At 40.8% G+C, this 21,389-nt stretch overlaps 1 protein-coding gene across 2 annotated transcripts in view; it reads right to left on the bottom strand.

Annotated features, from left to right (window-relative positions):
* Positions 1-21,389, bottom strand: part of NPEPPS (aminopeptidase puromycin sensitive) — a 69,697-nt gene that overhangs the window by 35,221 nt on the left and 13,087 nt on the right. For both annotated transcript variants that reach the window (XM_083469511.1, XM_083469512.1), the window contains exons 3-5: positions 5,939-6,016; positions 2,758-2,879; positions 1,441-1,548 (exon numbers count right to left, since the gene is read on the bottom strand). In XM_083469511.1, coding sequence (XP_083325637.1) covers positions 1,441-1,548; positions 2,758-2,879; positions 5,939-6,016 — 308 coding nt within the window. The remainder of the gene's footprint in view (positions 1-1,440; positions 1,549-2,757; positions 2,880-5,938; positions 6,017-21,389) is intronic.

The following is a 21,389-nucleotide window of genomic DNA, read 5'->3' as shown; positions in this document are numbered from 1 at the left end:
GGAAAAAGAAAAGAACCTCTAGGTGCACAAGAAAAAAAAGTTTATTTAGCCCAAACAAGTTCTTCCTCAGGAGCATGCTTGAAGATTTGTTTCAAGACGCATTCAAGTTTTTAACTAGGGTTAAGTCAACAAACCATGATATAATACCAGAGGTAGCCATCATGCCTATTTATATACAATGACCAACCATGGTTTCGCTTTACATGAACAAGCCACAAAAGGCCTCAGTCTCTCATGCAGTCTTTCTAGCCACTAGTCTTTCATGCACAGTCATTCCTATCTACTTCCTCATTCTCTGAAAATTATAGCTTAACAGTTCACCCATATAAGCTAACTAGTAAGAAAATAAACCATTTTGGGGTGTTAAAGTCTGAACATTCACATTGTATCATACTGAGTCTAACACACATCTAAATGTATGTCTTCTATATTATTTATTTATAAATATTGGGTTTGTTTGTTTTTAAATCATATTCATACTGCTTTATTGTAAATAGAATCCCTAACTGGTTGTAAAAAGAATTTATCATACTCATATTAGACCCGCTGAAATTAATGTATGTAAGTTAACCATGTCCATTAATTTCAAACAGTCTACTCCGAATGGTGTTCGATACAACCCATTGTCTTAGATCTTTTAGCTGGCATTGCCACAACTACAGTAGCAATCTACATTTTATTCATTAAACACTTGACTTTTTAACAAAACAAAAAATGTATTTTATTAAACACAAACTAAACAGAACAAAACAAAAGAAAACCTGGAGTACAGTTGGACAGTGGCGTAGCGTGGGGGTGCAGGGGGGGCCAGCCGCACCGGGCGCAACATCTGGGGGGGGGGCGCTCGCACTCTCAGCTCTCTGCCCCTACTTGGCAGTGCTGGCTGTGCGAATCTGATCTGAGCCGCTGGGTCGCCGCCCACTGTGGAGGGGGTGGGTGCCAGGCGTGCGGTGCGGAGAGAGAGCGAGGGACTATCTGGGGGAGGGACAGTGCAGCGGCCGCCCAGCACAGCGCTGAGCACGGGAGAGAACCACACCAGACCAGACCAGGCAGCAGCAAGAAGAAGCTGGCAGCGGCGGCAGGTTAAGGGTTAGGGGGCGCAAATTACTTGCCTTGCCCCGGGTTAGGGGGAGCAAATTACTTGCCTTGCCCCGGGTGCTGACAACCCACGCTACGCCACTGCAGTTGGATAATGACATTTGGTATAGTTGAAGTACACATAATGGTAATTCATTACTAAAGTAGGTCTCTCCATAGTGAAGCTTGTGTCACATGCAGTTGTAGCAACAGTGTTGATTTATTTATATAATCAATTAATACTGACCACATACTTAGAAATTTATCCTCCTTACAATGCCCATTTATTACCCTGCGGGGTCAAACATTCAGATAATGCTATTTCCCATGCACAGGTAAACCAAGATTATAAGTAACACTTACCATATTTGACAAAGCTACCCTTTCTTTAGGAACCACCAATGAGATATCAAAAGTTGCCTTGATGGCCGGCTCATCCCAGCAAGGAAAGGCCCTACGAGCATCTGTAGCCTGAAAGAAATAAGAACATTAACTAGCCAAAGCAAGTGAGGGTGAATTTCTGACAGAACCATGCAAGAACAGACCTTAAATCCAAAAAGCTACGTTTTCCCAAGTAGAATACAGTCTTTAGATAACCTGGACACAGAACACAGAAATGCACTGCAGACCAACAACGGGGAACATGAAGGCAAATGAAAAGAAAGATCCAAGGAAATGAGGGGGGGAAATACAGGTATTCAAGAAGCATGCACAAAACTACACTGACAGCCATTAAATTTGAAGAAGACCGGAAGCATAAAATTTGGAGAGGCATAATAATTCTACCTGGCATTATCCACTTATTCCACATGGATAGTAGATGCGGATCAATTACAAAAAAACCTGTACAGTTTCTGGTAAAGGGTCAGAAACCCGGCAAGGTTTCAGGTGGGGCTTTTCCAGTAGACTTCCTACCTCACCCTTAGGTAAAGGTAAAGGTACCCCTGCCCGTATGGGCCAGTCGTGTCCGACTCTAGGGTTGTGCGCTCATCTCGCTCAAGAGGCTGGGAGCTGGCGCCGTCCGAAGACACTTCCGGGTCACGTGGCCAGCATGACGAAGCTGCTCTGGCGAGCCAGCACCAGTGCCGCACACGGAAACACCGTTTACCTTCCCGCTATAAAGCGGTACCTATTTATCTACTTGCACTTAAGGGTGGTTTCGAACTGCTAGGTGGGCAGGAGCTGGGACCGAACGACGGGAGCTCACCCCGCCGCGGGGGTTCGAACCGCCGACCTTACGATCAGCAAGTCCTAGGCACTGAGGTTTTACCCACAGCGCCACCCTTACCCTTACCCTCACCCTTACACATAACCAAATGTTAACTCTTGGACAACTCTTTCCATCTCCAAGGCTTCTGTTAAAAAAATTAAGTATTGGGGAGTGGGGGGAGAGATACATAGTTTACAACAAGGACTATCAGTAAATTTTAGCCCTTTCCAAAATACTGTTTATTACCTAAGGCTCTACCAGCTACTAGATCACAGCTTAAGTGATATTTATACTGAGTGCCTTCTGCTTCATTGACAAGAAATGGAAACAGGTGGATTTCTAAAGAGGCAACAGCAAATTAGCCACAGCTAAGAAAGTACACAATTGTCTTGTTAGAGACTCTAAGGTACATGTACAAGACATGAAAGTATTAATGGAAATGGTAGACCACAAATCATAGGAGTCCATACCTCAAACTGGGTAACAGCAGCGTAGCGAGTATCTCCAGAAGGGGTGGTGTATTTACTTCGATAGAAGCCTTTCATTTTATCATTCAGCTCTCCAACAAAATCTATTTTTAACGTCCCCATTCCTGTGATTAAAAAGAGGAAGACAGTTTATGAATACTTGCTGTGTGGATGTGCTCCATCCAGAATATTCAAATGGGCAAAGGTGTTTGGACTATTTGTTGTCCCTTTGGAATAACCTGTTCCCTCTCCAAATGCCTTGAGATGCAATATGTTTCAAGCATATTCCAATTAAGATGCCATTTATCTAGTGTAAATGGCATCTCCTCTCTTGTTTCAGATCAGGATTACGTGGATTAATGCAAGGGTGCTGTGGTAAGGATGCTAGGGCTGGGAGGTTAGGGATTCACAACCTTAACACCATGATTACATATGAATACAGCAAAACCAAAGTGTATGTGGAGTCCAAGCCCTGAAGACTTCTAACTTAGATTAGTTAAGCAAAGTAGGAATTTGGACTTGGAGATAGGAGGCAGGGATGGAACTATAGCCAAGCAGCAGTAAAAAGAGTTTGTTGTAGAAGTCCTGGGCAACTCAAAAAAATGTTTTGCTACAGAAGCACACCTAGAGGAAGAACACAACATGGTGAATAAAGAGGAGAACTCTGTTGTTCCATGTTAAGCTATTCCACGGCATAAGATGGCAGGGAAGAAGCTGAAGTCACACAGATGAGCTGAACTCAGAGGAAAGAGTATGATGTATCACTTAAAAGCAGAGAAGGAAAACAGAGCACAGAACTCTGAGATGCCCATTTATCCTGGCACCTAAAATGTTTGATAACAGCACAAGAATTTGGGGTTGTTTTTCCAGGCCTAAGTGAAGCTTCAAGTTTTAGAAGCTATTCCAGACCAGACCATTAGATACCTGCTGATTAAATATCATGAGTAAAATTTCATTGGGGGGGGGGGAGAGTAGGAATAAAACTGACAATGCCATCTTTGTAAGTTGCCGAATACAGCAAAATAATGTCTGGAACAACCTAAAATTATTTGTTTATAGAGCAGAGCATTTAGGACCTTTGTTTTTTAAACTATTTTTCAAAGCAGTGTGTAAAGTTTCAGTGCTGACTGTAGCCTAACTTGACCAGCAGTTGTGCATTAAATGCCCGAAGCAGCACCAACCAAAGTTCAGCTGAACACTTTATGGGTATCAACAAACTGATCTGTCTAGCATAAATAGCTCATCTGCCTCCAGCTCCAAACAGAGAAGCACATGGCAAATGTTCCCACAGCACGTTTTGCTGATGATGAACACCAAACAATTCTGTCAGTCAAATTCATTCTGCCACTCATCACAACTCATACCATCACCTACTTTTGAAAGGTGAAGCTCATCAACTAACCATTAAAAGTACCCATCAAAGTGAAATTTAATTATTCTACAATAATATAATGAATAAAACTGAATAGTTCAAGAAGCATCAACTTCTACCTCATCACGCCCAACCCCAAGGCACAGAACAGTGCGCTGAAGTGCTCACCAGAGTCCAGTGGCTGCATTCGGTCTTTCTGCTAAACCAGCTTTTCCAGAGCTTCCATGCCCCCCCCCCCATTCCCTCAGTGCAACCATAAGGAAGATATTGTAAGCCTCTTCTTCCACTTTACATAAACTGCAGTTTGGCATATCATCCAAGCACTAAACTGTGGTTAATAAGAATTATGCTTTAGTGAAAGCAAGCCAGCTTCATAAACCAAGATGATAATGACAGCTTTTTTGGAGACCAACTATATGTTAAGACTGGGGGGGGGAAGGAAAAAGACTGCAATAAGGCTGCTGCTCAAGACAGTATCCTCATGTTGATTTATCCCCTCCAGAATGTGTACTATTGCTTAACCTGTGTCATAGTCACCACAATGGACATTAACTTGCCCCACAGAACAGACTGTCTTGGTGAGGCAAAGAAAACATTAGGTTTTTTTCCATGATCATCTCACATAAGCACAAGGCAATGGTATGAAGTAGGAGAGGGGGAAGGGAATATATGAAATGGTGACAAAACAGGGTAGGTAACAATACATATTAAAGGGGAGTTTCCAAGGGGGAATCTTGATCACCTGTAACCTGTTGCTACACAACACTGCAAGATCTCTAACCAGGCTTGCAGTCATCATAGTTTTGGGGGTTAGCAATATATACTATGCATAGTATTTCATTGGTTTTCATAAGCAAAGTTTCTTTATGGGTAACTGAAAACGATGTTTATTCTTTGTTTTAGGTGAGAGTTTTTATTTGCTCTCAGTTTCTCAACACTCCACTTCTGCCACCATGAGCAAATGTTTGCAAAAGTTGTGACAAAATCTCTCTTCATTCGGCTCAGTATTGAATTTTGGTGCTTGTTGACATATTCTGTGCTTGTTGACATACTTTATTTTAATTTCAGTTCCTTTCTTATTCTGTGTAGTAGCTTCTGTGTAGTAGCATCTATGATGGCTGGACTAGTATTAGCATTCCCAGAGGGACTGAAGTGTTAGCAAACAGCAGGAAACACGCAGGAATCTGGTAGCACACACGGTTTAAAATGTATTGTGACACAGCATCTGTGGACCAGAGCCCACTTTGCCAGTTGTACAAAGTGTTATCCTTCAGCTGACATACAGATGTATATATGTGGCTACAATCAAAAGTGTGGGTGGCGTGAAGCCAACATTACAAAGACAGGCATGATATGCATGAAGACTAGCATATCACATTACTATACAAAGCCCAAACCTGGTCAGAAGAGTCACTCAACATGAATTTAATCTACTTGTACTTTGTAATGAATTGGCACAGCATGACGAATAGTGCACATAAACTCCTACAGAGGGACAGTTACTAAATTGGATCCAGACTAGATTAACTGTACTTCAATCCCATTCAAATTCATATGAAAAGTCGTCAACTAAATATGAGGCAGTTTCCAGTTACTAGTGCTTTAAAGGTTTTTGGAAAGTTTCTTGAGCTTTAAGAAACTGGATTCTATTTGGTTCAGTTACCAACATATTGAGAAATACAGGGAAGGATGAGTTTTCAAAAGCATATTCCAACAGAAGAAAATCCTACCCTGGGGATGAGATGCAAAATGTTTTGGACCTCTACTGAGCCATCTAGCTTCTAAACCAACATTTGTAGAGAAACCTTTTACCTTTTTGAAGGGTGCTGGGAAAAGAGAGAGTCACTTTCTCATCTTCGTTTTGGTAGTTGAATCCTGTTGCATGGATTTCTGAAAAAAGGAAAGGAAAGTGCTCTTAAAAGTTCTGAATAGCAATGACCATTCATGTGATGTGAGGACACTTGGAAAGGCTTAAGATCCAAGCCTCAAGTGCTGGTTTTAGGATAGTGTCACACACACACACACACACACACAGCCCCACTCACACCCCTGCTGAAGATCAAAGTTCCATCTAAGTTCAGCATCCTGTTCTCACAGTAGCAAACCAGATGCCTATAGGAAGTCTAACATAGTCTAAAAGCAGGAGCGTTACAGCACTCTCCCAACTTGCAGTTTTCAGCAACTGGCAATCTGAAGCATATTGTCTCCAGTAAACAAAATACTGCACCAGTGGTTACCCAACTTTTCCCCACTCAAAAACCACTTGAAAACTGTTGAGAGTCTTGGCAGACCGATAAACTTTTTCTGCCTGTTGTATCAAATGTAACACACTGTGCTAGATGGGATATGAATTTTTATTGCACCCTAACAGAAATTTATTTCATAGACAACCTAAATGAAGTTCAGTTTGGGACCTCTGTACTACACAGTAAGTGTGAGTTAAAGAACGCTATTTCTGAATGGCAAACACAAAATGTGAAAATTTTGTAACGAGGCTTAGAAGTGGCTCAGGTTCTCGTTAACAATTCACTGCATTCACCTACAGTACCATGGTATACTCAGTAGCCTCTTTCTGTTTAATAAAAAATATTCCCAGGACAGCAGCCTGAATTTTAGTTCAGGGTTGGCATTAGGGGAAATGGGGTTCTTGTGCCTTCAACAGCTGCACAAGCAGGACCAACTGCAGACTTTTTTCTTTTCTGCAAAATGCAATCAGCTATTTATTAGCATGAACAAGTAACAGGGGTTCCACAAAGCTTAGCTGAAGGATCAGGCTGAGTTCTGGAACAAGTAAAGGAATATTGAAGAGGGTCTCTGAGGATGCGTGGATAGAGCCTTTTCCTCTTCACTGAACATCCCTACATGCATATAGGATTTATTTGTTTTACTATGAAGAATTCTACTCTGCCCCTTCAGCATTGAGGATCCATACAGAAATATCCCTTAAGTTAGAGGGCATGATTTCTAGGTAGGTATAAGAGGAAGCATTTCTTGTTCCTTTCTTAACAGACCTAGAAATAATTTGGTCCCATATACATTAGAGGCAATTTTGGAAACACTTAGCATCAAAATGTACTCATTCCACCTTCCCTTTTTCTATCTAATATCCAAATGGGAAAATGTGTACAGCATTTTTTAAAGAGTATGTGGGAATTACTTTATTAACAGAGTTGTAAAGGAGTTAAAACAAAAACAGATTAGCAGTAGAAACTTGCTTCTGACTGGATGTGAAAAACCTGTTGCTTGCATCCGGCTATTTAGTAACACATGGGCAAACCACAATGAGACACTATTCATCAGCAGCATTGTATCTTGCACCTATCCGTAACATATAGCCCTGTAGCAATGGCAAAACAGATTTAATTAACCACTTGGACCACAGAAATGCATATGAAGGAATTAAAGTCTTTTACATACACATCCCCATTGTTGTACAGAACCCAGGAAGATGCCATCTTGCTAAATAGCTGCTTTTGTGCTATCTTGGTATGGATCTCTCCTCTCTGGTAACCTAGAAATGTAATCTGTGTGTCTCAAATGTTTTTGAGGTCAACTGAGTCATCAGAAATGGCTAACACTGGATTAGGAAAGGAAAGCTGCCCATGTCTGACATCGCTTACACCCCTCCTTGCAAAGCACCTACACAGATTTTTAGGGAGTGGGTGGTGCTGTGGTCTAAACCACTGAGCCTTTTGGGCTTGTGGATCGGAAGGTTGGGGGTTCAAATTCACACAATGGGGTGAGCTCCCGTTGCTCTGTCCCAGCTTCTGCCAACTTAGCAGTTCGAAAGCATACCAGTGCAAGTAGATAAATAGGTAATGTTGCGTTAGGAAGCTAAACAGCACTTCATGGTGTTCCGTTGCACCAGAAGTGGTTTAGTCATGCTGGCCACATGACCCAGAAAGCTATCTGTGGACAAACGCCAGCTCACTTGGCCTGAAGCGAGATGAGCGCCGCACCCCATAGTTGCCTTTTAAAAAAACATTTACACAGATTTTCACATGCATTATCTATGGTACAAGTGGATAGTCAAATCAATTTGGACTTTGCTATAGGGGTGTATGCTAGCAATTGCATTGGATTTGATTGGATATAGACAGTTGCAATCAAGGAAACTGTGTTCCCATGGTGAAAAGTTAAAATATCTTGACTTGCATGGAACATGAATAATCCTAAATCATTATATTAAAAAAAGCTTTTACAACCGTCTGCAAACCCTGCTGATCAGTGTTTTCTGTGCTAAAAAAAGAAACCTGTTAGATATAATACTGTTCTTTGCCAAAAAGTGTCTAGAAAAAAGTGTAATGGCACATTGGCTGAGCATCCAGGTGGTACCTGGTCATAACTGTAGCATCTTCAGTTAAAAGAATCAGGTGACGTGAAAGACCTCTGCCTGCGATCTGTGCCAATCACAAGCAAACAATATTGAGCTAAAAAGCCAAAATACTCTAAAACCTGGACTTTGTAGCTTCCTATGCTTACCCAGAGCAAAGTCTGCTTTGTGGTTTTTGTGTGTGTGTGTTCTTAAAAAAACAGAAGTAGCTCCCTTTCCATTCTCCCCAAAGAACTCTTGTAACATGAATGAATACTCAATACACAAAGCTCATTTAAGAAAAGAGCTCATCCTATCTCTTTTCCAGGTAAACCACCACTAGACAAGGGCCTACAAGCAGTGTTGAAGCTATACAGGTGCATTCACTCTGCCTGTGAGACTTCACAATAAATATAATCTCTAAAAACAGACAAAGGAATAAGCTGCATAAAAGCATTTATCACAACTGTTGGCTTCTACAATGTACTACAATTCAATAAACAGAGATTGCCATGGCAAGGTGATAACAAAAGCTATCCTTGTCATTAAAAAGTCAAGTCTTAAAATGAGTGTGAAATTAATGTGCACACAGAAAGCCAATATGGAAATAAAGCCTTAATAGAACTATGCATTTTGAGTTTTCATTTTGAAACATGGGTGCTTTCTTCAACTTTCACAACTACTAAAATGAAGTAAAAATAAATACAATATAAAGCTCTACCTTCAGAGTACACTTCTTACTTAAAGACTTATCAGATGAGCCATTTCTGCACATGACAATATTTTGGTGTGTGTTCTAGACTGACACTCAGTTCATGCGGCACCACCTAACATCTTTCTTCAATGTACAGTGGTACCTCGGGTTACAGACACTTCAGGTTACAGACGCTTCAGGTTACAGACTCCACTAACCCAGAAATAGTACCTCGGGTTAAGAACTTTGCTTCAGGATAAGAACAGAAACCGTGCGGTGGTGGCACGGCGGCAGCAGAGGCCCCATTAGCAAAAGTGGTATCTCAGGTTAAGCACAGTTTCAGGTTAAGAACGGACCTCCAGAACAAATTAAGTTCTTAACCCGAGGTACCACTGTATTCAATTTCCTTGAGAGCATGTCATTCTCAATGGCTCCAACCCACCAATCTCAGATGTCATGCTTGTTTGTGATACAGCAGAGAACATTTTCTAAAGGAAAGCAGAATAGCTGGGAACAGATGCCAAAAAGGAAAGTAGTGTTGACTGTGGATTGATTGGAACATCAGGCTTGGCTGTAGGAAACCTAGGTTCAAATGAAGTAGATCTGTGAGGATAGTCAGAAAGGCTTGATGGGCCTTATGCCTGTATCTCTCCTCACTGAGAAGCATGTGCTTAACCCATGGCTGACAAGAGTTGCCTCAGAATAGGGTGAAAGCAAAGTAAACAAATGTCAATCCTTCCATTGAAAATAACATGTAAGTCCAACCTCTCTCTTCCATTGCCTGAAACTAATTGTGAGCAGGAGGCAGCAAACTTCACCCCCCAAAAACAGACGGATTTAGCCCCTTTACACTCAATAGGATAAACTTTAAAAGCATAACGTTAAGCTATGGTTTGGCATTATGTCAGAAATGAGCCTGTTCGACTTTCAGACTTATGCACATATGCGCACACACACATGCACTGGGGAGAAAATAAAAAAACTTCCATTTTAGCTTTATAACTAAGCAATTCTAAACACACATAAATGAACCTAGGGAACTACAGTTTGCTTTAACCTATGGTTACAGAACAAACCAGTATATCAGACCATGGTGTTTTCAGAGGTGGCATCATTTTATAGGAAGTGGAAGCAGCAGCAATTCAGTAAGAGCAATTAAGCAGCATTGGAGTGTGGCAGCAGTTAAGAACTTAGCATTCTGAAGGACGAAACTACAAACTGGAAATGTGAAGTTTAAACAGTTTGAATCATCACTGGGCAAAAACTCAGTGAAATTTGATCCCTGCTATCTTTAGATTCCATATGGAAAGAAAGCCTGCTGCAACAGGATGGTGCAACAGTGCTCTCAGCAAACTAAAGGGAGGGGCTGAACATCTGCCTTGAATATTTCAGGGTCTGGAAAGTGCACTTATCCCAACCAGAAGTGCCATTAAATCCTCCTGACAGGCAGCCTTTGATCAGGATGGAGAAGCATGCAACCCAAAGGAATACTTGCTGAAAGCTTATGTTGCTTCTGCAGTGGTTGTTTCACAATGCTGAACACTCTTAATAGTGTTGACTTGGTATCGTACTATCCCTTAATTGTTTAGCAATTCAGTCATATAATCAGAAAACAGAGGTATTCAACTAACAAAAAATATTTCAGTTTATCATACTGTGATAAGGGTTTTCCATGTTCACTGAAGCTGCAAAATACTGGGAAACTAACTGTTAAGGGCCACACCCATAACAGACTAGGGGATATAGTACTCACACGAGCTGGAGGCTTGGTTGACCAGGTGCTCCCCATTTATGAGTACCACTTCCAGGTACCCGGCACCATGCATGTGCACAGTTGCACACAAATAGAACACACATAAATTGGGAGTTGCCTGTAATATGTTCACTTGCTTGAACTAGGACTTTTATTCTGAGACATGTGGCACTTACATGTTATCCTCAACCTTTTCAGACCATGGAACCACTTTTAACCCAAACAGGCATTTGGAGACCCATTTCTTAATTTTTTATTATCTTAATCTTTTGCATGATGGTTGTGCTCCTGTTGCGACCCAACTTGGATCAGGCTATGACCCACTAGTGGGTCCTGACTAAGCAACATTCTTCCTTCAACAGAAAGCAGTCTTTTTTTCTTTTTTTGCCTCTACTTTGATACTCTGAGCTGGGAAAATTTCAGGCAGCAGTTTGTATAAAAATTGATGCTGTCACTTAAGAGTTTTCAAATATTTCCCCACTCTCTTGGTATTCTCATCTTACTGAGATTGCAGTATCAAACTTTCAAGAAGTGAAATGGAATGAGGAGGAGAAAAGGAGGGAGGATTAGGGTAACAGAAGAAAGAAAAGCAAGAAAATCTAAACTCATCTTTATAAAGAGGAACTGCAAGCTATTACAGGCAATGAAGGAGGACACTGCATTTTATGAAACATTAACTAAACAGCACCTGGAAGTCAAAAGAAAAATAACTTGACTGTGAAGCACGGTAAGAACCTTTGCATTAGAACCTAAAAAGAAAAAATAATTTATATTCCAAGATGTAATTTGCTAGGTCAATACTAATTGTGCTTACCTGGAAGTAAATCCTTTCAACTTCAACAAAAAATATGCTTAAGACTGAAGACTAAATCAAGAAAGTATGAAGACTGGAACAATTCACTATTGACACTAGTTTACATTTCCTACTAACTTCATTCAGATTACATATGGCTGTATCACTTTGAAATTACTTCTTTCAAGTGAACTGAAGACAACCGACTTACTATTTCGAAGCCACAAAAGCCTGACAACAAGCCTGAGCATCCAAGGCAGCAGTAAAGATTACATGGGAAAGTATTCCTATCACATAGTTAAACTTATCACTTCAACAAATGACTTCTAGATATGTGCCAAATTCTTTGCAGCCAGCATCAAGAGTTATCCCTGATTAGGACTGAAAACTATTCTGAATCCATAGATACCAGCACAAAAATTTTAGGAATCCAGGCAAATAGACACATGGGGTTCCCCTCCCCCCATCCTTGCAGGGGAGCAGGGCACAAAAACTGAAGTAGAAATCAACTGCAGTTTTTCGTACTGAGAGTTATTTAATATAAAAACACAATTCAAATGCGGTTCTCTGATGAAACATGGCAATTACTCGCATATTTAGTCTTAGTTGATTCTGAATACAGTGTCATTACATGAAATATACTGCACATGTCATTTTTGGGCACCTTTCTGTTTTAGAATACTGCTCTGAGATTTCACTTATTATGATCTATGGCTATATAACCAAATAAAAGCGCTATGACGAACCATGAAAGACTATAAGCCTTCAACCAACAGAGCACTATGCATATTCACAATTTGTTTGCAAAGAGCTTGTAGTACAGATTAAAATAACTGCATCTACAAAGCAATTTCTGAAATTACAGAGTGGCCAGATGGATATGTCAATTAATTAATGATTCCAAATTATAGTCCTGCAATGTAAAAAAAGCTTGGACCCTGGCCAAAGGTTGTTCACAATTATGTTCCAAAGGAAGGACAAAGGCAAGTGTTCAAGCCAGAATTGCACATACTGGGAAGGAAACAGATTATACTGGGATGCTTCCTTCCCTTTTATAGGACTGAAACATTCACTGTATTTGAGGTTTGGCTACAATTGTGCATTCCTCCCTTCATTGTGTGCCTGCTTCTCTGAAAAAATCCTGGCCTGCATTAATCAGGAGTTCTCTATTACATCCCAACTGGAGAACTCTAGCAATGTTGGTTAACAAACCAATAAGTCAAGATCTGATCAGGTAGTCCTGAGGGCCTGCAGCATACAAGCAGACCCTTAGAGTCATCTGATCCAACCACCTTCAATGCAGGATTCTCAACTAAAACATCCATGACGGATGGCCATGCAACCTCTGCTTAAAAACCTCCACTGAAAGAGAACCCACCAACTTCTGAGACAGACAGTTCCACTGTTGATCAGCTCTTACTGTCAGAAAGTTCTTCCTGATGTGTCGTCAGAATCTCTTTTCTAGTAACTTGAATCCATTGGTTCAGGGCCTACCCTTCAGAGAAGGAGAAAACAAGCTAACTCCATCTTAAAGCAAACCATGTGTCTGACTTGGTTTTGGGTTACTGTTTTGAAAAGTTGCCTCACAAACACATCACCTTTTCCTATCCATAGGATACAATTACTCACTCCTGGCAACAAGAACACACATGCATCCAGATAAGGAACCCCATATGCACAACTAACTAAAATCCAATGAACAACCACTGACCCATTAAAAGCAGCAATAGAAGGAAACAGACAAATGCAGGCCACAAATCTTCTTCCACTTGGCCCACTGCTTACTTGGTGCCCCCAGCTGGCTAAACGAGCCTTTTAGCCTTGGACAACTTTTTAATAGTAGTCTTAAAAAATGGAGAAAATGGCTATAAATGCAAAAAATTGTCCTCATCCCCATATTTCCTCTTGTCTCCCTTCCTCCCCAGTCTTCAGCAAAGACATCAACAATGATCTGAATCATTAAACCTTGGCCACCTATTAAGAATGTGAGTAATAGCAAGTGCAATAGCAATGCAGTGAATAAGTGCACTGGCTTGGCTCTTTGCAACAAATCTTTGACCCAGACTGACCACTATCCTATCAAGTAGCACTACAACTCTGCTTCAAACTCTCAAGGCACTAGCATCAAGATTTTGTTTGCCAGTGATTTTTCCTGCCCTGAGGAGGGGAATGGTAATTTACACACAAGTTAATAATAGACCACAGTTCTGGGGAGAGAATAATAATAAGGGAAAGGGAGGATGAGTTGATCTTTTGCAGGACACCATTTGCTTTTACAATGTGTTCTGAGATATTACCCTGGGATTTGGCAAGTCCACAACTACTAAAAGCTTCTGCTAAGTGCTATAATTAATTCTCTCTGGGCAAGCGTGAATATTACACTTTTTATATGGGCTCCATTTAAGAATCATTGGAATGTCACCACAAATTTTCAAAAACTCTTAACCCTCCCCTTCCCCCAAGCTGGGAAGAACAGCTCAATCATCTAAATGCCTTCTGTAACATCAGAAATCGTGCTGGTGGTTGAAAGAAGTTTGTGAGGCTTCTTTACCCAGCAACAGGGAAAGAAATCCTGAAATCCCCACCAGTTCAGACAGGAACTGTGCTTTAAAAAAAAATTAATGTCTGAGAGTAATAACATTATCCCTAACTACCCCTCAACAAAAATTCCAGGTTCTGAGGAAAAAACCAAAACTTCTCTCAAGTCGTTAATCAACTAATTTTGCTAGAGGCAAACTTTGCAAAAGTGATGAAGCTCCAATTCTCAATCCTTTAGATTCCCCTTACAGTGTCCCCCTTTCACAGACACTTTTAGCTTCACATCCCTCTTTTGATCTCTGGTTTGGCAACTATGGGGCAAGATCACAGAACAAACTCTCAGGAAGCTGGCTATTATGTTGTATAAATGAAGCAAAAACATGCAAATACAGACACTTTAAACATATTTATTTCTACATAGTTATTCCTGGAACAGAGAGGGCCTGATGCAAGCTTAGTGATAAGAATAGTGTTAGAAACTCAGATATATAAGCTAGGTACCAAATGGCTCCTTAAACCAAGGTTACAGTTGGAATGTCTAGTTGCCATTTTGGAGAACAACAGCTCTAGAATGCATGCTAAGATGTATGAAGGCCCAGTATCTTAAAAGAGAATGTAGCAAAGGGTCCCAAGACTTCAGAAAACGAAGTTAAAGATGCCAAGTCAGCCACTAATAAGCAAACTGAACTACAGTCATTCATACCTCGGGATAAATATGCTTCAGGAGAAGTATTTTCGGGTTATGCTCCACAGCGACCTGGAAGTAACGGAGTGCGCTACTTCCAGTTTTTGCTGCTCGCGCATGTGCAGACGGTCAAAATGACGTCACGTGCGTGTGAAGCGGCAAAACGCGACCCGCGCAGTCACATCCTACGTTCTATTCAGGATGCGAACAGGGCCCCGGAACGGATCCCATTCGCACCCCGAGGTACCACTGTATATAGATTGTTCCATTTTATTCTTTTTAATTTATACCAACCGTCAGCCCTGTCCTAAAGGGCTGAAATGGCCTCTACATCCTTAGATCTATTTTTGTAACTAATTCTCATCCTCAATATGTGAATGTTCTGGTCTTTTTCAAAACTTTGCCCTGAAAAAGCAGTTTTCTTCATGTTTAATATTCTAGCAACTTAGTGCTGGATGGAATACCCCCTTCCACCCATCACCAGGCAGCATTAGCTTACCACAAGCTGAGAACTACTGCATATTGTGCAGAAGCAGCTTGTCTCAAGCCAGGAAAACATAGAAGCACTGTTTGAACACCCAACACCCACTGCAAACAAAATACTGTTCTCTAATTACTAACAGTGTGTGCTGTCTGATCTCTGAAAAGAGCGATCTGCTCATTATTTGATTCACTTTCTTTGCATTCAGCATTTACACAGCACTTTTTATTTACAAGGTGGTTCATCACCTTGAGAGGTAGAACCCTACTATCCTTATATTAAAATGTTAGCTTAGTGTACACGAGTATGAATGACTTGCCTAAGACATCATACCTAGGACATGACGGACTTAAAAACACATCTTTCAAAACCAAACCTACCAAAACGAAGTGTATCTCAAAAGTTACACTAACTTTTGCTTTTAAAGTCATCCTTTGGCCCAACATTTGCATCAGGGGCAAACATACACAATATTTCATTTTGCAGAGCAGCCAGGCATTTAAAAGCTAGTCATAGTAAAGTTAAATAAAGGCATTGGCTTCTGACTCATTCCAACAGGTGCCACAGAGCATTTATCCAGCAAGTCCTCTGCCAGATTCATTCTCTTCCACTTTCAAAGCCATTATGCTCTGGCAGTATCCCAAATGGAATCAAATTTCTTAATCCTATCAAAAAAAAGTCAAGGTATGTGAATAAACATATTACAAATACATTTCCAGTGCAATCAAGCCATGCAGTTATTATTTTTATTATTCAATTTATTACCTGCCCTTCATACTAAGGTCCGTAGGCAGGTTATAGCAATTTAAAGTGCAATATTAAAAATACTTTTAAAAACTTATTTACAAAAAACTGCAATCACAAAATATAGGGTGGGCTGAAAATATGTATCTCAGGTGTCAAATGCCAGAGTAAAGAAGTCCGTCTTCAGCATTCACCAAAAACTGTGTAATAAAGTTCCCAGACACACCTCTATGGGGAGGGAGTCCCACAACTTAGGGGTTGCCACAAAGAATACTCTCTCCCAGAGAGCTACCAAGCAGAGCTACCAAGAGGGCACCCTCTGCTGACCTTAACACCAAAGAGGGTCCTGGGGTGACATTACAGGATTGAGTATATTGGCCAGCCCATACTGGATACATAGAATTTTGTAGAACAGTTGTTGTTGTTGGTTTTTTTTTAAAAAAAAGGAATTTACTGGGCATTCCAGAAAGTTATACAAGGCACATTCAAGCTTAGGCTAAGGATTTATATAAAGGATATTTAATATACCACAGAATCTTGGTTTTTGTTTTATAACAAAAATATATTAATTAGCTCTTTATATTAAATTCCATAATTACCAGCTCCAAATCTGCTTTAAGAACTACATACCTATGCATTGTGTCAAACCAATGGTCTACCTCATCACCTTATTTCTGACAGCCAGATACCCCCAGAATGTGCAGAAGCAGGATACAGTATCAATGCTTCCACATCCCTGGAACCCCAAATTACGTATATAAGAAAGTTGTAGTTCATGAAAACATCAACACTGCCTCCCAAACAGAAGGAACCAAAACTGCATGCATGCTACCTCAAAACTGGCAGAACAGAGGTGGGAACTCTCAACCAGTTGGGCCTCCTGGCTTAAGCAGAGGTGTAGGTTGGTGCAGCAGATACTCCAGGCTCAGCAAAACAAAGAGCACTTCAGAGGGGCTGACCACAATGCACCTTTGAGCAAGGTGCCTCCATTCCCTGTAACTGTGCTAGACTTGACTTAGGACATGTTGCTCCAAGTAAGGAAGCACTTCTCAAACTATTGTCCAGGGACCACTAAATATCTGATGACACCTTATGGTTTGATGGATGCTAGCAGCTCACAACATACAAAAATACACAGGCACATGTGGGAGCAGGAGTTGGCTAGAATGGAGGCTGACACATGCAAAATTGGAGAAAAGGAAAAGGAAGGGAAGATGTGGCTGGCTGAATGCAAGGATAGGAAGAAAAACAAAGGAGGAACTGAGTGAGAGGAAAAGGAGAAGCAGCACTGAACCTTCTTGTCCCTTTAAACACAGCTTCCTTAGAATAAAGGTACATACTTGCTGGTGTGCTTTATAATGCTGCCCATGCAAGACTGAAAGGCTTCCATTCACCAGATAAAAATCAACCCAGTTTTTTTTAAGGCAATGTATCATGTTCCTTTAGGTCTTCCACGGATCTACCCAAACACAAAAACACATTTTTTTATGGTAGTGCTGGTAAATCCCTCTTATGATTCCCACTAGATACAACCTAGATTAAATTGAAGTAATAAAGGCTGAAGCTACAGATTTAATGATTCCTGTGTGTTAAAACTCAATTGCTTTATCCTTAGAGCCATTCTGAAGGGAGTTATTCTCACCATTCTATAGACTGAAAACTAGCTCGATAGAGAACAAGGAGCATGAAATGTTTCCGCAGGTTAGGAACAACATTTTAGACATCTGATATTTTTAAAGTCCTGCCCAAGCTCACCCAGTAAGTCCATTACAGAGCAAGGGTTTGAAACCTCATCTCTCAGGTCCAGTATTCTATTCACTGGCACATACCATCACAGAGCTGGAAAGATAATCTAATTCAAGATCCCCAAAGAAGAATAATCCATTTCGCCCTGCGTGCCCTTACCAATCAACTGTATTCTCCTCAAGCCACAACAGAGAAGCAAATGCATTTTTTAAAAATGATACTCTCAGAGCTCCAAGTGAGCTCTCATCACAAAGACAAAAAAGAGTATTAATAGAAAAGCAAAACATTTTGCCGCATAGGCAATCCAAAATCAAACTGTGTGGATCTTCTCTTCTGGTGCGTCATAGGGGAAACCTACTTTTGTGGATCAAATTCCACTTTGTGGATCAAAATGAAAACTTTATGGCATATAGAATAGCAAAAAGCAGATCTAATCAATTAATCAAATTGATAAGGAAATGTAAGAAATGTCTGTTCTCATTGCCAATGCCTGATAGATCACCTACTGCCTACACTGTTTCAATACCAAATGTTTTCCACTAAGCTGTGATGTGCGACGTTAATTCTGGGAGTAAAGCAAAGGCCCACACAGGAGGGAACTCCATTACCTGAAAGGATTTAACTTATGAAGGATACCATGATCACCACACCCTAAGAAGCCACAGACATCAATTCTACTGACTGGATCCAACTAGCCACTGAGACAGGCTTCCTTATGACTGATCTGGGTCTCACAAAAGCCCAAGTCAGAGGCTGAACAATTCTGATGATAGTGCAAGTATGCATACAACCTGCTCTTCATAGGGTTGCACTCCCTTCTGAAGCTGCAGGCTTGCATGCTGGGAATATTCCTAGGCCCAAATGCACCCTTGCATTTCCATGTGGAGGCAGGAAAGAGGAGCTTCATCCATTTCCTTGAGAAACCAAACCTCTCCTCAGTTATTCATACTCTAGACACCTCCTTGTTAACTACTATAGCATGCTTTACATGGAAATGCCCTTGAAGATAAGACTAGTTTAGAATGAGACTTACAGGGTACTGACCAAATACAGTATGGAAGATCAGATCATATTAAACTACTTCTTAGCTAGCTGCACTATTTACAAATTTGTTTTGAGGATCAAGTTCTGAACATCTTGGGTCCAAAATATTTTAAGAACTGACTCTCCAAGAACTTCCGCCGATCTTCTCAGAAACCTCTCCACCTTCACTTGTGCAGAAGAAGCGTGTGAGAGAGGAGGCCTTTTTTGATTGTGGCACTAGGTTTGGAATAACTCCCTGAGTTATACTTGACCTAATCACTGCTCACTTTTAGACAAGTAGCAAAGACTTCTACTACATATCAGCAGTTTTTAGAATATCTGCCTTAATCCTTCAGAAATATATAAATATTAGAAATTAAACATTTCAGTCACCCTCTATTTTACAGCACAACCACAAGAAAGATAAATTATGCTTTGAATTTCGCAAAAGCTTTTAATACAGATATGGCTTGGCATGCCATTCAAAACTTTGAAAGGCAAGGCCTTCAGAACCGGAGCATGACAACACTGAGAAAGCCAGAACAGGAAGTTCTACAATGGAAAAGTTTCTGGTCAGCTAACTGTGGAAAGATAAGGCACATAATTCCAGTACAGATGTAACAATCCCAATATTTTAACCACCATTATGAGATCATGAGGGGATTGCAGGATAGCTTACTAGATCTTTCTGGCCCCTTGCCTCCCACAAAAATTCCCCTGCACTGCCAGTCCTAATTGTGGTTCCATGTTACATCAGCACTAATAGTAATCACAGATGATGCTAATGAGGTTCTCTCAACCATGGGAAAAACCTCAAATCCTGGTCTCAGCTCTTGGTTAAAAGGTAACCCTAATTTAAGGCTGGGAAGAGAAATCATACTTGAGGAGGGAAGGAGCATGCAATCCCATGACTCCCACTATTTTAAAGTGCCATCACTGTTTTTAAAACTATGCTACTTTTGTGTAAGTCTTGCAAAAAAGTGGCATATACATTCACAAGTAATAGTAGCAATAAATGATATATTTTAAAAAAATTATCTGTCTGATGCAGTCCATCCAACAGTCAACCCCGTCCCTCATGGTTAATATACCTGCTTCTGTGTACAGGTGATGGAGAACTGAATTCAGCTGGTGGGCCAGATTCTTCTCTCATCCGCAAGGGATGAAAGGTGGTCAAAATCCCCACTCCCCATCGGCTGCATAAGGAACATACTTTTGGCGCACATGCAAAATCCCTGCTGAACTGAGCTTTCTAGTCCCCATCCATGTGCTCTCACCAGATATCATGTGCTTTGAGCTTTGCAGAGAATCAAAAAATCCAGATGTGTTCCTGTCAGCTCAATTGTACTAACATAGATTTAAACAGGCAGGAATCTGCCCACCCGCCCCTATTCAATTTTGATAAAATTCTCAATGGGGAGAGAAAAGGAGGTTTCAGCAGGTGGAAAGGTCACCAGGAATCCTCTTCTACCCCCCATATCACCTTTTGTATGTTGAAGTTATATATAAGTGGCATAGGACTGGCTGACTGAGGGAGACGAATTGATTGTCTACTCCAATCCCTTACTGTGAGGCAGACCACAATTATGGAATCCACTACAGTAAAATGTAGCAACCAACCTGGATGACTTAAATGAGGACATAACCATGCATGATAAGCTCATCACTTTGTCATGATGGCTATGTAGAACTTTCAGTGTTAAGAGGCAATGCTTCTCTGACCACCACTTTCTGGGCATTACAAGTAGGAGAGCTGCTGTGAGTATGAGCTACCTATAGGCTAGTCACTGTGAAAACAGTGCTGGATTAGATGGGCCTTGGGCCTGACCCAGCAGGGCTCTTCTGTTCTTATGCTGTCACTACCACACACAACCACTGCAGTTCAATCCAGTGTGTCACAAAGAGAAGTTGCACCACAAAAAGCTATCCACAAAACAAACCAGTTTCAGATTACTCATTCAAGTAATCCAAGTCACACATTCCAGAGGAGGGTGGATCATTGCCCAAGTTAAATCCTGATCAAAAAGTCATCTCTAGGGCATGTTAAATAGGCATTTTATCGAAGGCTGGCCTACAAACTTACAACCATCCCAAACAAATGTAGCCTACCAACCATCTGTGCTTGACAGTCAGATACTCAACAATTCCCCTGCAGCAACCAAAACCAGTTTTGCATCACTAGTGTAACACCATACATGGCTGGTAAACTATACCCATTTTTCAAGATCACATTTTTGTAGACTTGGTACAAAGTATGCAGCAGCTGAAAATACTGAGGTGATGGTGCTGGCAGCCACAACAATGCCTCCTTAATCAAGCGTCTTCACTTTCTTGAAGATCTGGGACAAGCCATAATCTTATTAAACCCAAGATTTTTATCACAATGCCCCAGTTCTCACGTAGCACTAAGCCAAACCATGGCTAAGCATGAATTAACAAGCTGCATAATATGATAGAGGAAGATGTTTTAAAGCAAAAAAGTTATAATGGCCTG

The sequence above is a fragment of the Podarcis liolepis genome (genome assembly GCF_965112155.1).
Source record: "Podarcis liolepis genome assembly, chromosome: 13".
In the NCBI taxonomy this organism is placed as follows: Eukaryota; Metazoa; Chordata; class Lepidosauria; order Squamata; family Lacertidae; genus Podarcis; species Podarcis liolepis.
This window is presented reverse-complemented; position numbering and strand designations above follow the sequence as displayed.